Below are 13,941 nucleotides of genomic sequence, written 5' to 3'. Positions count from 1 at the left end.
GGACAAATCCTTACCCTGGGGCACCAGAAACCCACACGGGAAGCCCTGGTGCAAAGAAGGAGAGGTCAGTGTCTGACCTGCCTGGAGCAACACTTGTGGACAAGTAGTTGAAGGTCTTGGTGCTGCAACCATAACAGCCAAGAGGGTGAAAGAAATGGTCCTGGATCTCCTCAGGGGAGATCTCATGCTGGCCAAGCCCTGCCATGTGCTAAGGAAAAGCCTAGGACTGGTAGCAGAACAGGTCTGGTAATGGTTCAGGACAGACTGGTAAGAGAACAAGTTTGGAGCAGCAGTCCTACAGGAAGCAGCTGAGGGAACTGAGGGTGTTCAGTCTGTAGGAGAGGAGGCTGAGGAGAGACCTTCTCACTCTCTATGAAAGGAGGTTGGAGCAAGGTGTGTGTTGGCCTCTTCTCCCAAGTAACAGGTTTGTGATAGGACAAAAGGAAATGGCCTCAAGTTGCACCAGGGGAAGTTCAGATTGGAGATTAGGAACAATTTCTTCGCTGGAAGAGTGGTCAAGCATTGGCACGGGCTTCCCAGGGCTGTGGTGGAGTCACCATCCCTAGAGGTGTTAAAAAAATGTGTGGATGTGGCACTTCAGGACATGGTTTAGTTGGCTGGTAGTGTTGGATTGGTGGCTGGACTTGATGACCTTAGAGGCCTTCTCCAGCCTTCACGAATCCATGATTCTGTGACCTGAAAGCAAAAATGATTCCAGCAGGGGCTGCCAGAGGTGTGTGGGGACCTTGGGGGTGAGGGTGTTGTTCAGCTCCAAGCTGCAGAGATTAGACAGAAGAAGCCCCCACACATCCACCCAAACACCCTCAAGGCTGCTGCATGGGTACGTGGTGCCTGTGCTGTCAGGAGAGGGAGAAGTTGTCTCACCACCAGCTGTGTGATGTTGCTGCAGATGTGGACGAGTGTGATGGAAACCACAGGTGCCAGCATGGCTGCCAGAACGTCCTCGGTGGCTACCGCTGTGGCTGTCCACAGGGCTACGTCCAGCACTACCAGTGGAACCAGTGTGTGGGTGAGTGTGGGATGGGGACAGGGGACCCTCAAACCCCGAGTCCTTCAACAGCCACCCCTGGCTGTCCCTGACACTGGATTCTGGGTCCATCTGGTTTAATTGGCTGATGGTGTTGGGCTGATGGTTGGACTTGGTGATCTTAAAGGTCTTTTCCAACTTCCATGGTTCTGTGACCTCTGCAAAGCACTGAGCTTCCCGCCCTGCCCCACAGACAGACCCTGCTTGTTGTCCCTGTCCTCTCCTGTCCTGCACCAGGGGCCATCAGGGAGCTGCTCTGCAGAGTGCTGAGCTTCAGCTGCTCCTGAAGCCAGCAGCTCCCTGCATTGCAGGAGGAGGAGGAAAAAAACCCAAGGAAGACCTGCAGGGGCTGAGGTGTCCCAGCTCAGTGGTGGCCACGGGCAGGTCCCCTCACCCCTGGAGGTTGGCAGCACCATCACCACGGGACTTCCCTCCTGGCTGAATTTCTGACCAGTTCTACTTTCTGCAGATGAAAACGAGTGCTCCAGTCCCACCGCCTGCGGCTCTGCCTCCTGCTACAACACTCTGGGGAGCTTCAAGTGTGTCTGTCCCTCTGGCTTCGATTTTGACCAAACTTTTGGGGGGTGCCAGGACGTGGATGAGTGCTCGGCCGGCGGCAGCCCCTGCAGTTACGGCTGCTCCAACACAGATGGAGGTTATCTCTGTGGCTGTCCTGGAGGCTACTTCAGAGCAGGACAAGGGTAAGAGGGTGTCCCCACAGGTATCTCTGCCCTCCTGGGGGGATAGTGCAGGTTACAAGTGTGTGGTGCCCCCAGGCATGCTCCATCACCACGCTCTCTGCCACCAGGAGAATTGGAAGGAGTCCCAGGAGCCAGGGAGCTCCTATCCCCACATGAGGCCATGGCTTCTCCATGCCAGAGTGTTCCTCACCCATCAGAAGATCCTGGTGTTAATGCCCATCTCCTCTTCCATTTCCCTAATCCAGTGGTCAGTGCAGCTGCTGGCACTGGAGCAGATGCTCTGCACATCCAGCATGGCCAGGGTGTAGACAGTTTAAAGCTGCTGGCCACATCTAAACCAGATCAAACATGTTCCATGGACTGTCCAAGCCATGTCCCATCTCCAGGCATCATCTAGGTGTTTCTGACTGCCACCTGGAGAACCTCTGATGGTATTGGTAATGACAGTGGTAAGATTTCCTTCTTGAAGCAGGAATCTGAGGTGGGTCTCTTTGCTCTTCTGCCACCAGACACTGTATTTCTGGCTTGGGTTTCGGGAAAGGTTCCTACATTCCTACCCCCCAGGAAGAGGATGAAGACAACCTGCTCTCCCCTGAAACCTGCTATGAGTGCAAGATCAATGGGTACCCCAAGAGGGGTCGGCAGCGACGCAGTGTCAATGGCACTGAGAAGCACCAGGTAAGGAACCTCTGGCCTCCTGGGATGGGGTGGAACAAGTCAAGAGCTGGGTCACCCGTGGACTGGCTGGCTGGTGTGGAGATCAGGACAATCTGAAGTGAAATGTGGTTTTGTGTGTTGGCCAAAAATGTCTGGAGATCCCTGGAGATCACGAAATAAACACCATGGGTTTCCTTGCAAGGGGAGCTGAGGGGGGGGAACAGCTCCCACAGGGGGTGGTCAGCTCTTCATCTCTGACTCCAGACTGGACTTGGTGCCATAAAAACAGGTTCTTCCTTTGAGGGAAGTTCTGGCCTCTGTCCAAGTTCAAAGGCATGGGCAGGACAGATTAGGCTGGGAGGTCATTATGGGCCCCTTCAAGCCTTTTGGTAGATGATTCATTTATTGGTCCTCCTGAAGATGAGGGCTGGGTACAGTGACACAGACAGGGTGCTAAGAAACCCTGGAAACAAGCACCAGAGCCCCACTTCTCAGGGTTGGCCTGTGGAGCAGAACCCCTCTAAATCCTCCTTCATCCATCCATGAGCTCTTCCTAATACCTGTAACTAACACGCCCGGTTCCTTCCTAAGGATCATGCTGTGAACTTGGCCAGCATGGATGTGGATGCTCCTCTATCCATGACACTGAACCTCTCTGCCCTGGCTCACAAGGAGCACATCCTGGAGCTGCTCCCAGCCGTGGAGCCCCTGGAGAACCGCGTTCGGTACCTGATCTCCCAGGGGAACCGGGACGGCTTCTTCCGCATCCACCAGAAGGAAGGGCTCAGCTTCCTCCACCTGGGCCGTAAGAACATCCTGCCTGGCACCTACCTGCTGGAGATCGTCAGTGTCCCCCTCTACCGCAAGAGGGAACTGCAGAAACTGGAGGCCAAGAACCACCTCAACTACTTAGCAGGGGAGCTGGGCCAAGCACTGAGGATGAAGCTCCAGCTCCAGCTCTATTAACAGCCCTGAGCTCCACCCACCCCACCGACAGTCCTGTCCTCAGCCATCCACACCTGGAAACATCTGCCTCTTCTCTCCCTGCACCCCCTGCCACCACCTCCCCCTCCGCTGGGAAATGTCCCTCCAGGCTCAGCAGTCCCCTTGGCCCCGCAGAGCTGCTCTGCTGGATGGGGGGCTGGAGCCAAAGTTGAGCCACAACCACAAAAGAGCTCCCGAAAGCTTTGCCAAGAGTTCCAACCTCGCTAGCAGGGACTCCCTCCCTCTGTCCCCTGTCTCCTTTCACCAAGACACTGTTAGTCCAAAGGCAGCACCAAGAGGAAGCTGCTTGTCCTTCAGAACAGGGCAGCCTGTCCGTCACCCCACAGCCCAGGAAATGTGGAAGGGGGGGACCTGAAGGCAGCTTTGGAAGGAGCTCTGGCTCTGTGTGGTGGTAGCACATTTCCCAACCACTCTTGTTCCTCCTTTGCTTCTGCATTGTTGTGATGGTGCTGCATAACCCATCCCATAGCCCACCCTGCCTCTGCCCTGTGTCTCTCTGTCCTGTCCGTGTCCTCTGGTCCCTTTCAGGCTCCTCTTTCAAACAGAAAAGGTCACCTCAGAGTGAAGGGGCAGCTCAGGCTGGCAACCTCCCATCACCAAGCAGCCAGGACCTCCTGGTGGCAACCTGGGGCTTTCACACCTGCAAGCCCTCCAAAAGACTGGAGCTGGGAGGGCTTTTCCAGAGCTCCAGCAAGTCCAGGGGATAATAATGTGTCCTTCTATACATGAGGAAAGGCAAATCATTGAATTCTGGAACGTGGTTGGACAAATCAAAGTGACAGGAAAAAAAAATGAAGTCATGAGTCTGGTGGAGAGCATCTGGATGCTCCCCGTGACAGAAGGGATGAGCTTGGCAGGATGCGTGGCCACCACCCATGACAGGGTTTGAAAAGCCTGTGAAAAGCTTCCCACCAGCAGGAACAAGATGGGGATGGGGGCAGGCTTCAGCCTGGCAGGAGGAAAGAGACAGGGAGAGGCAGAGCTCCATCCTGCAAACAGCCCCTGACTCCAAGCCCCCTCTCTGGGGGACTCTGGGGACTTCTGGCCCAACCCTTCCCAACCCTTCAGAGTCCAGGGGCTGCAAGTCACCCCTGCTCTGGGTGTCCCAGACATCTTGCTCAGTCCAAGGTGACAACTGAGATGAAGGGTCTCTGGTTAATGCAGACAAACAAAATGCACTAAAAAGAATCTGGAAAAAAGTATTAATTAATTGATTGAATTGTGGCCTCCTCGCTGCCTTCTGCCTGCTCTGGCCAGGTGGGCTTTTTTTCCTTCCTTCCTTCCTCCCTCCTTCCAGAGTCTTCTTCCCCCAGCTGGTCCCTCCCGTGCCATTCCCTACTTTTGCATGAATCTGTCTCCAGTTCCATCTCAAACCAGGGATCCCTCACCCCAGGCAAGGAAGGTGCTAACTCACCCTGGTGCCACCCCACCAACCACTACCTGACCACCACCTCCAAGGTGCTCTCAGCCCACCCCAAAACCCCTGGTGCTGGATCAAATGGTATCAAATGCACTGTATCCATCCACCCTTTCATATTTATGTGTAACCACCAACCTTCTGATTGCTCCTTCTTGTGAGGAGTGCATATTCCTGTAGCTTTATTTTTTGGGGGGGTCTTTTGGTACTTTGGGAGTTAGGGGATAGGGTGGGGAGGGTTTTGTTTTTTTGTTTTTTTTTTTTTTTCCTTTCCTGGTACTCTGGGGTGGGGGATGTTTGTGTACTGTACTTGGGCTCATGGCAAACTTGAAACCTCTTGTGCATAATGCAGCTCCAGAGTCTGGATTTTGCAAGTCCCAGGACTTGGGACAGGATGGGTGGCCTGATGGGTGAACCCCCCAAACTTTTGGGGGTTTGGTTGTTTCTTGTTTGGGGTTTTTTTTTTTAATTGTTATTTTTTTTTTTGTTTTTCCAACAGGTGCTTTTTTTTAAAAAAAACAAAACAAAACAAAACAAAAATTATTAATAATAAATTAGCAGAGCTGGGTTTGTGTGTGTGTGTGTGTTGAGCCAAAAAGTCTCAAAAAAAACCAACTCAAGGTTTCCTTCATTCCTCTCTGGTGTGGTGTTTGTTTGGTTTTTGGTTTTGGGTTTGTTTTTTTTTGTTTGGTTTGGTTTTTTGTTTTTTTGTTTTTTTGTTTTTTTTTTTGCATTGACATATCTTGGTGGTTGTTGTTTTGGGTTTTGGGGTTTGGTTTGTTTTTTTTTGGGGTGGGGGAAACGTTGAAATCCAACCCCCTGTGCCCCCTTGTCCTGCACAGAGAGGTGGCTCTTTGTGGAGTTCCTTTTTTTGTATCAGAAGCAACAGCAACAATAAAATTATTTTGGGTTAAGTGGGTCTGTGTCTTCCTCCTGGTCTGGAGATTGCAGCAGGACCCATCCCAGCTCCTGGGATGGATCAAACCCAAGCTCCTCAGGGACACAGTTACACCTCACAGCATCACCCAGATCCTTATCCCCTGCATGTCCCAGCACCCATGGGTGTCCCTGGGTCCTTCCCAAAGCAGCAGATGAGGGAGGAGGTCTCTGGAGAGGAAGATCCCCAGCAGCAAAGTCTCTCCTCATCTTTTGCTCTGCAGAGTAGGGTTTGGCTGGGGGGTTGTTGGGTGCAGGCTGTGCCATGCCATGGGTGCTTGGGGTTTTTCTAGGGGGACAGGGCCCAGCTGGCTTTGTGGGTTCCAGGCTCATGATCTTTTTAGCAAACTCTGCTTGGCCACAGAGCCCTGAGCCAGAAGAGAGCACTCAGGGCTGCAGCATCCCCAGGACTACGGGGGGGGGGTCCAGCCCCTTGTTGGTGTGGGAGGAGGGCAGGGGCACCCCTGGGTGGGGGACAACCATGCCATGAAACCTGAGCAAAGGGAAAAAAGAGCCCATTGAGCTCAAGCTGCTGTCACCTGTCCCTTGAATTGCTCCTGGCCTTGGCTGGGTGAAAATTGTGTCTGGCAGAGGGGGGGCAGAATCCAGGTCCAGGGGAGCCCAGGAGCTGCACCCAGCAGTGACTCCTTGTCTTCTCCTCCATCTCAATGCTCAGACAACCCTCAGGGTCGTGGTGATGCCCCTGTCCCTGGTGCCACCCCTCCCTGGTATGTGGAGTCTGTCCTGCTTGTGTGGAAATGTGGGGTTTGGATCCCACTGCTACTTTCGGGGCAGCTGGGACAGGGCAAGGAGCAGAGGAGGAGCTGTGTGGGGTTAGCACAGTGCAGCTTTATTTCCAGATACCTCAGTACAAACCTTCTCCCTGGCCCACAGCCATAACCCACTGGGGCTTTCGCTAGCCCTGAGGCCAGCCTCAGTTTCCCTTTGGGTGTCACACAGCCCTTGGGATGTTGGAGGGCCAGGAAAGGGCTGTTCACACCCCCCCCTTGGACATGGGGATGCTGCTGGGAGGCTGCCAGGCTTGGGCTGACTTCAGGAGCGTCTCCCAAGCTTTGTGTGGGATCTTTGCTCCCTCCTGGGACCTCACTGGGGTCACCCGGGGTTGGGCTGTGCCTCACTCAGAGCTTTTTCACCGTGGGGCAGGGGAGCATTGAGTGGGCTGCAGGGCTGGGTGCCAAGGGGAGTGCTGCACAGAGGGTGGGGGGGTCTCCATCGCCCCCCCCTCACTTTGGGGTGCCACACAGAGAGGAACAAAGCCAGCACTTGGGTCTGGTGCCAATAAACCCCTGACAGACACAGCTCAGCTACAGGGAGACACGCACACAAACATGGCCACGGGCTGCACTCCCCAGGGGATGGGGATGAGGGTGACACGGGGGACAGGAGAAGGTGGGGGTCACAGCTCTTGGCCTGACACCAGGCAGAGCCACCCCGGAGGGAGGGGGGTGGCTGAGGGCAGGTCCCGCCATGCCCAGCCCCATCCCCTCACCTAGGGAAGGGGCCGAGTCACCCCCTCCAGCCCCCCCCTTCTCCAAGGGGCCTGCAGGCTGCCAGGAGAACTGAAAAGTGCTTAGAAAAGAGAGAAACTAGAAAAACCCACCCAGGAGAAGAGCCCAACCTCCCCTCCCCTAACCCAGAGCATCCCTGGGGCAACACCAGGAGGGCCCGGGGAGGGGGGGGCGGTCCGGGACCAACGGAGGGGGGGGGAGGAGGAGGCAGCCAGAGCCCCCCCAACAGGCTCGCTCCATCCTTGCCCTCTACACCAAGGCGTAGTCGAACTGGCCCCTCTCCAAGCCCTCTTTGTGGTCTGTCCAGGAGGAGGCGGGCATGCGGCTGTAGGGGTCCAGCAGGATGCGGAAGCAACGCACCATCAGCATCACCAGGAAAACCAGGAGGAAGATGACGAAGGCAAAGACAGTTTTCTGCTCAGCATCCATCCCCGCCGAGCCCGCCGGGTGCTCGACCAAGGAAGGGGAGAGCAGTTCATAATCCATCGTTGATGCATCATTCATGGCAAAGGAGAAGAAGCGGTGGGGGGAGCCGGGGAGGGGGTGTCAGCCTCCCGCTGCACCCACCCACCCACCCAGGACACCCCTTACTCCATCCCCACCAGCATCGCCGAGCCCAGCTGAGGGTTCATTGCAGGCCAGGCCAAGAGGTCCTGAAGGGGAGAAAAGAGATGGTGAGGGAAGAGGTAAAAGTCACACAGCAAGATACCCATCCACCCCCAGGATCCATCCACCCCTTCCTGAACCCCTCCACGCCCCAGATTCTCCCTCCCCTGGATCCAGTCCTGGGGGATGCTGGCTCTGGGGACACAGAGAATCCCAAACTGGTTTGGTTGGGAAAGGACCTTAAAGCTGGACTCATCCTCCCACCAGCTCAGGATGCTCCAAGCCCCAACCAACTTCTGAAATAACAGGGGGCAGGGAAGGGCAGGGATGTTCACGAGTGGAGGTTCACGAGTGGATCTCTGGTTTTCAGCCACCTCAAGAAGCCACTCATGAGGGGCACAGAGGGCCACCCAGGGCACTGGTGCAGCCTTTGCCTCTCCAGTCATAAATCCCCAGTGATCTCCTGGAGATAATTCCCCACTGCCAAGCCCAGTGCTGCAGAACCCTCTTGGACCTGGTGCCCTGAACGACAGGAAAAGCCCCATCAAAAAAAAAAAAAAAAAAAATTAAAAAAATCCTCAACTGTGGAGTCAGCATTGCATCTACTCTGGTCCTCAAGTTGTCCCAAAGAGGACACAAGCGTGGGGTTTGCCCACTCCTGCTGTGTTCCCCTTAGCCCAGGGCCTCCCTTTTGGTTTTGTGCCAGGTCTCTAAGCTGGGTCCTGATGAAGCAGAGGGGCACAAACCTCACTGCAGCTGCCCGGGGACAGCAGCATCACTGCTGCAGCAGAAGGAGGAGGGGACTGGGACCCAACAGCCACGTCACTGAGGAAAGATCTCCAGGGTCCAGTTTGCTTGGGCTAGGGATGGAAAACAGAAGGACAAAGATGGCAAAAGAGGTTAAAAGGCCCAGAGTCACCAAGAGGCACCACAAAATACTGCGAGGCAGCTCTGAAGTTCTCAGTGCCTCTTGTCAGACAAACACTGGGTGGAATTTACATCAGCAACACCCACACCCACCTCCCCCTGCACCATCCTCTTGCTGTTATGGAGACTCCAAAAAAAGCCCCAAACCACAGGGATACCAGGACATGGCCGATGCACCCACTGCCCTCCCAGCAGCACCATCTCTGGCTGGAAGGAGGATGGGTGGGAAAGGAAGGGGCAGAGGCACCCAAGGCACCCAGGCACAGACAGCACAGGTTCAGCCTGGCTCTGACTCCTGCTGAGGACCCGCTGAGCCTTCAGCTGAAATCCTGGGACACCGTCAGGAATGGTGCTTGCAAGGCTTTAAAAGCTGTTTCATCTCACACAAAACCAGCAAAATAAAGGGTGAGGGCAACAAGAAGGTGAGCTCAGTTGTTACTCCTGGTTGTTACCCCCTTCCCAGACACCTCCCTTATGTCCAGACCAGACACAGGGGGTTTGCTTGATGTTTGTACATCCTGGAGCCCCCCACCTTGGGATGAAGCACAACCCTGGCTGTGGGGTGGCATCCCGTGCAGTTCCCACATCCCATGTCACTTTAAGGGGACATCAGCCACCCCCAGAAGCCCCCCATCCATCCCCATCCCCCCCACTCCATCCAGAAGCCCCCCAGATTGTCATCTTCCGTCCTGCTGGAGTTCATCCCCCCTCTCATCCATCCCCCACCGAGCAGGGGGTGCAGGGATAAGTTCACAAAGGTTCCCATGACATGAGGAAATTTTTTTGGTTGGAAAAGACCTTTAAATGATCAAGTCCAACCCTTCCCCCAGCACTGCCCAGGTCACCCCCACCCCATGTCCCTCATCCCCACATCTCCAGGCTCTGAAACCCCTCCAGGGATGATGGGGACTCCAGCCCTGCCCTGGGCAGCCAGGGCCAGGCCCTAACAACCCTTTCCAGGGAGAAATTGTTCCTCATATCCAACAGAAACCTTGCCTGGTGCAAGGTGAGGAAGGACAGGGATGATCTGAGGAGCTTCCACCTGGACAGAGGGTGCTCAGGTCTCTTATTCCCAGATGGATCTGTGTCTAGGAGGGGAAAAACCCACTCAGGGAGGAGCACTGGTGGAGGAGATGCCTTCCCACTGCCCTTCTCTGTGATCAGGAGAGATCTGGGCTCCCCATGAACCAATGTGGTTCAGAAAACCTCCCCCTTCCTGGTGCCAGAGATGTTCAGGAAAGGCCCTGCTGCTCTACAAGTGGTTCCATGTATCTAGAGATGCCAAACTCACACTAAAAGCCCAGGGTGGAACAGGGCCAGGCAGGATGAAATAGATGTTTTTCAGCCAAAGAGCATCCCTGGAATTCAGGATGCAGAGGATTTCCCTCCCATTTGTGACCCTGCAAAGAATCAGCCCTTAGTGTCCCAGGAATTTTGAGCCGAGCAAATTAAAAAAAAAAAAAACCAAAAAACCAAAACAAATTATGAAAAAAAAAAAAAAAGGCTGATAAGACAGTTCAATGAAGGCAGCTGGTATTTAAGGAAGGTTTGTTTGAGTTTTATTAAGATTCATGTTCCCTTAGTAACTAAAAAGAATAGAAGGGAATTGAGGGAGGGAATTGCTTACCAGGGACAGAGCTCAGGGAGGAAGAGGATCCGTGTCAGCAGCTCAGCAGCACTGCTGTGAGACCCCCCTGGCTCCAGGCCATGAATTAAATGTTCATTTGGACATGGCAAATAGCTCATGAGCTCTTTCTTTCCAAGAGAAGCAGGGAGAGGTGTTGGGTGGCAGCTGGTAGGGAGGGCTCAGCCACTTCAAACCCTGCAGAATGGAGCAGGTGGGTGGGAAGGGAAGGGAGGTTCTGGGATGCTGTGACTCAGCCACCCTGGACTGCACCCAGACACTGTTCCTACCACTGCCTTCTTCCACCCTTTTTTTCAGTCCTTGCAGGTTTTTCAGCAAGAGTCAAGACCTAGAGATGGGAAAACACAAGAGGCTGGAGAAGAGGAGGCTCCAGGGAGACCTAAGTGCAGCCTGGGGGTTTCAGAGAGATGAGGAGAGAGGTGGGGGCCCGTGGGGTTGGGAATGGATGAGATTTATGGTCCCTCCACACCCAAAGCACTCTGTGCCTGTGGCTCTCTCCCCTCACTGTAAAGATCATCCCTAGCTCCAGTCTGATTATGGTTTGAGAGAGGGAAGAGTCAGACTGGAGCTGGGGATGATCTTTACACTGAGGGGAGAGAGCCACAGGCACAGAGTGCTTTGGGTGTGGAGGGACCATAAATCTCACCCATTCCCATCCCTTTTCCATGTTCAGGGACACCTCCCCCAGCCCAGGGTGCTCCAAGCCCCATCCAACCTGGGGCCTTCAACCTTTCCAGGGATGGGGCAGCCACAGCTTCTCTGGGCAACCTGGGGCTCAGCACCCTCACACCAAAAAATGTTTATTGTTTAAATCTCCCAGTTTAAAGCCATCACCTCTTCTCCTGTCAACCCCTGCCCTTGTCCCAAGTCCCTCCCCAGCTTTCCTGGAGTCCTTCAGGCACTGGAAGGTGCTCTAAGGTCCATTGCAGCCTTCTCTTCTCCAGGCTGAACATCCCCAACTCTCTCAGCCTGGCTCCAGCCCTCAGATCATCTCCATTTCCTGCTCTGGACAAGCTCCAACAGCTCCATGTCCATGCTGGGGATTCCCAGTACTGGTCTCAAGTCTTCTGTGTCAGCCTGAAAAGCTGAATACTGATATTTTAGGTGCTGCTCACTTCCAGTTTACAGGGGGGTAACCTTCCTCAGAACAACAGCAACTAAAGAAAACCAGAAATCTGTTCCTTTCCAACAGCTGCACTCCCATGGCCAAGAAAAAGATGGAAGGGGGGATCCTTGGCACAGCCCTGCTCCATTCTGCTCTGGAGCAGGGGACTCCGGGTTTGGGGTCCAGCTGCTGGGGTAGCCCCCAGGGTGAGGGTTATCAGAAGTGAGGGAAGAAAAACCTCTCAGGGTTTGCCCAAGAATTGCAGCAGAATCACAGCAGCAAGGCTCGAGCTCCTCCAAGAATGAACCTGGAAGCCGATGGGACATGAGTGGGGTGGAATTGGAGGGTGTGGGGGCTGTAAGGCAAGAGCCAGGGAATTCAGTGGTGTACACACTTTGAAATATACCCAACTTAGTGCTTTTATCACCCAAAATAGACATGGAGAATTATATAACAATGAGAGATGAGACTGGATGTCTTAAAAGGAGAAAGTGGAGCTCAGGTTGATGGAGGAGAGCTGGGAGGGGCTGAAATGCTGGAATTCAGCTGAAGATTTGGAGGGACCAGGATAAAATGATGACGCAGGGAATAAGAACCAGAGCCAAAGTGATGAGGAGGGTATGAAAATAACTCTGGGTGGAAAAGCCCAACCCCAACTGTTGCTCCCTGTAGAGAGCTGAGACACTGAGGAGAAAAATTCGGGAGAGAGATGGATGCAGGGTGCTGGGAATGTCACACAAATATGGTGCTGGGGCCAAAATGAGCAGGGCAGGGGGGCAGCAGAGCAGAAAACATGAACATGGGGATCCTAAAAGGCTGAGAGCAGCTGGGTGAGAGCAGCTCCGTGTTCTCCCCTTGGCTGATGCCCATGGCACATGGTGGACAAGAGCCTGGTTGCAGCCAGACATGGCCAGAGAGAGCAAATGCTGGGCAAGCAGGTTCCAGCCCCAGCAGTTTCTGAGATCCTGAGAGATGAAAAAGGGCTTTGCTGGCAAGTGCAGCAGGGCTGTGGTCCTCCCACCTTCCTTCTGCTTCCAAAGGAAATGTCTGTTGGGATGGGGGATGTCTGTCTGCCATTATAGAATCCCAAACTGGTTTGAGCTGGAAAGGACCTTAAAGCTCATCCATTCCCACCCCCTGCCATGGTCAGGGACACCTCCCCCAGCCCAGGGGGCTCCAAGCCCCATCCAACCTGGTGCCTTCAACCTTTCCAGGGATGGGGCAGCCACAGCTTCTCTGGGCAACCTGGGCCAGGGGCTCAGCACCCTCACAGCACAGAATTTCTTCCCTATTTCTAACCCAGATCTCCCCTCTGCCAGTTTAAAGCCATCACCCCTCATCCCATCACTCCCTGCCCTTGTCCCAAGTCCTTCCCCAGCTTTCCTGGAGCCCCTTCAGGCACTGGAAGGTGCTCTGAGGTTTCCCCAGAGCCAGGGGTGAGGTGTCCTGATAGGACAGAGGTACCAGGACATCCTTCTGGGAAATGCAACCTCCTCCTTGGCAACCTCACCCCCCAGGATGTGGGTTCCTCACAGGGTTTGTGTTGTGTTTTTCCAGCAAAGGGTGAAGTGCAGGAACTCCCTGGGGTGCTGCCAGCACAACCCAAATTGCTGACTTGTCTCTGGAAACCTGCTCCAGTGTTTGCCACCAACTCACACATAAGGACCTCCTCCTCCTCTCCCCCCTACCCCAGGGCAGACAAGCCAGGCCCAGAAGTTATTCCCCATTTCAGGAATCTGGGGATCTCCCTTTCCCAGCTTCCCAGCACCTCAGCCTTGGCCCCAGCAGCCTTCCCTGAAGCAGGGACAGACCTCCTGGCCTCCCTGAGGTGGGGACATGTTGTATGGACAGTGTTGGGACCCCCATCCCAGCTGGACAGGCTGACAGCAGTCTGGGGACAGGCAGTGCCAGGCTCTACCCAGGCTCCTGGCCCATCACCACCAGCAGGATCCAGGGGGCTCCATCACCCAGAACCCCCTCAGCGCCACCCAGAACCCCCTCAGCATCATCACATCACCTGTCAGAGCTCAGCCTGTGGACCAAGACCTCCAGGGTGTAACCAGCCATCCTGCCATGGGTCTGGAGCAGCAGCCAGGACTCATCCCCAAAGAAGACCCCAAATCTCAGCAGGATCCCCCAGCTGGTATCCAGAAGTATCCACTCTCTAAAACCTTCTCACAATATCTATCTACAAGGCATGGCAGGAGAGGCTGGGACTCCAGACCAGCCCACTTTGTGCCCCAAACCCTGGGGGTGTAAGATCTTGGCCAGTCCTCTGCTAAAGCAGCCCGAGGCCACCTTCTCCATCACTGCTTCTCCAAGCCCTTGCAGCCAGCCTGGAGGAGCTGTCCCAGCTCTGCTGGGC

At 54.7% G+C, this 13,941-nt stretch overlaps 2 protein-coding genes across 3 annotated transcripts in view; one reads left to right on the top strand and one right to left on the bottom strand.

Moving 5' to 3' along the window:
- Nucleotides 1-5,742, top strand: part of LOC139788191 (fibrillin-2-like) — a 104,751-nt gene extending 99,009 nt beyond the window's left edge. The window contains exons 62-65 of the mRNA XM_071727859.1: nt 911-1,030; nt 1,518-1,749; nt 2,259-2,427; nt 2,998-5,742. Coding sequence (XP_071583960.1) covers nt 911-1,030; nt 1,518-1,749; nt 2,259-2,427; nt 2,998-3,372 — 896 coding nt within the window. The 3' untranslated portion in view covers nt 3,373-5,742. The remainder of the gene's footprint in view (nt 1-910; nt 1,031-1,517; nt 1,750-2,258; nt 2,428-2,997) is intronic.
- An 851-nt stretch (nt 5,743-6,593) lies between these two features.
- The window catches only part of CTXN1 (cortexin 1), a 32,555-nt gene continuing 25,207 nt past the window's right edge, over nt 6,594-13,941 (bottom strand). For both annotated transcript variants that reach the window (XM_071727682.1, XM_071727681.1), the window contains exons 2-3: nt 8,646-8,759; nt 6,594-7,946 (exon numbers count right to left, since the gene is read on the bottom strand). In XM_071727682.1, coding sequence (XP_071583783.1) covers nt 7,543-7,797 — 255 coding nt within the window. In that variant the 5' untranslated portion in view covers nt 7,798-7,946; nt 8,646-8,759 and the 3' untranslated portion in view covers nt 6,594-7,542. The remainder of the gene's footprint in view (nt 7,947-8,645; nt 8,760-13,941) is intronic.

This window comes from Heliangelus exortis, chromosome 28 (assembly GCF_036169615.1).
Source record: "Heliangelus exortis chromosome 28, bHelExo1.hap1, whole genome shotgun sequence".
Lineage (NCBI taxonomy): Eukaryota > Metazoa > Chordata > Aves > Apodiformes > Trochilidae > Heliangelus > Heliangelus exortis.
This window is presented reverse-complemented; position numbering and strand designations above follow the sequence as displayed.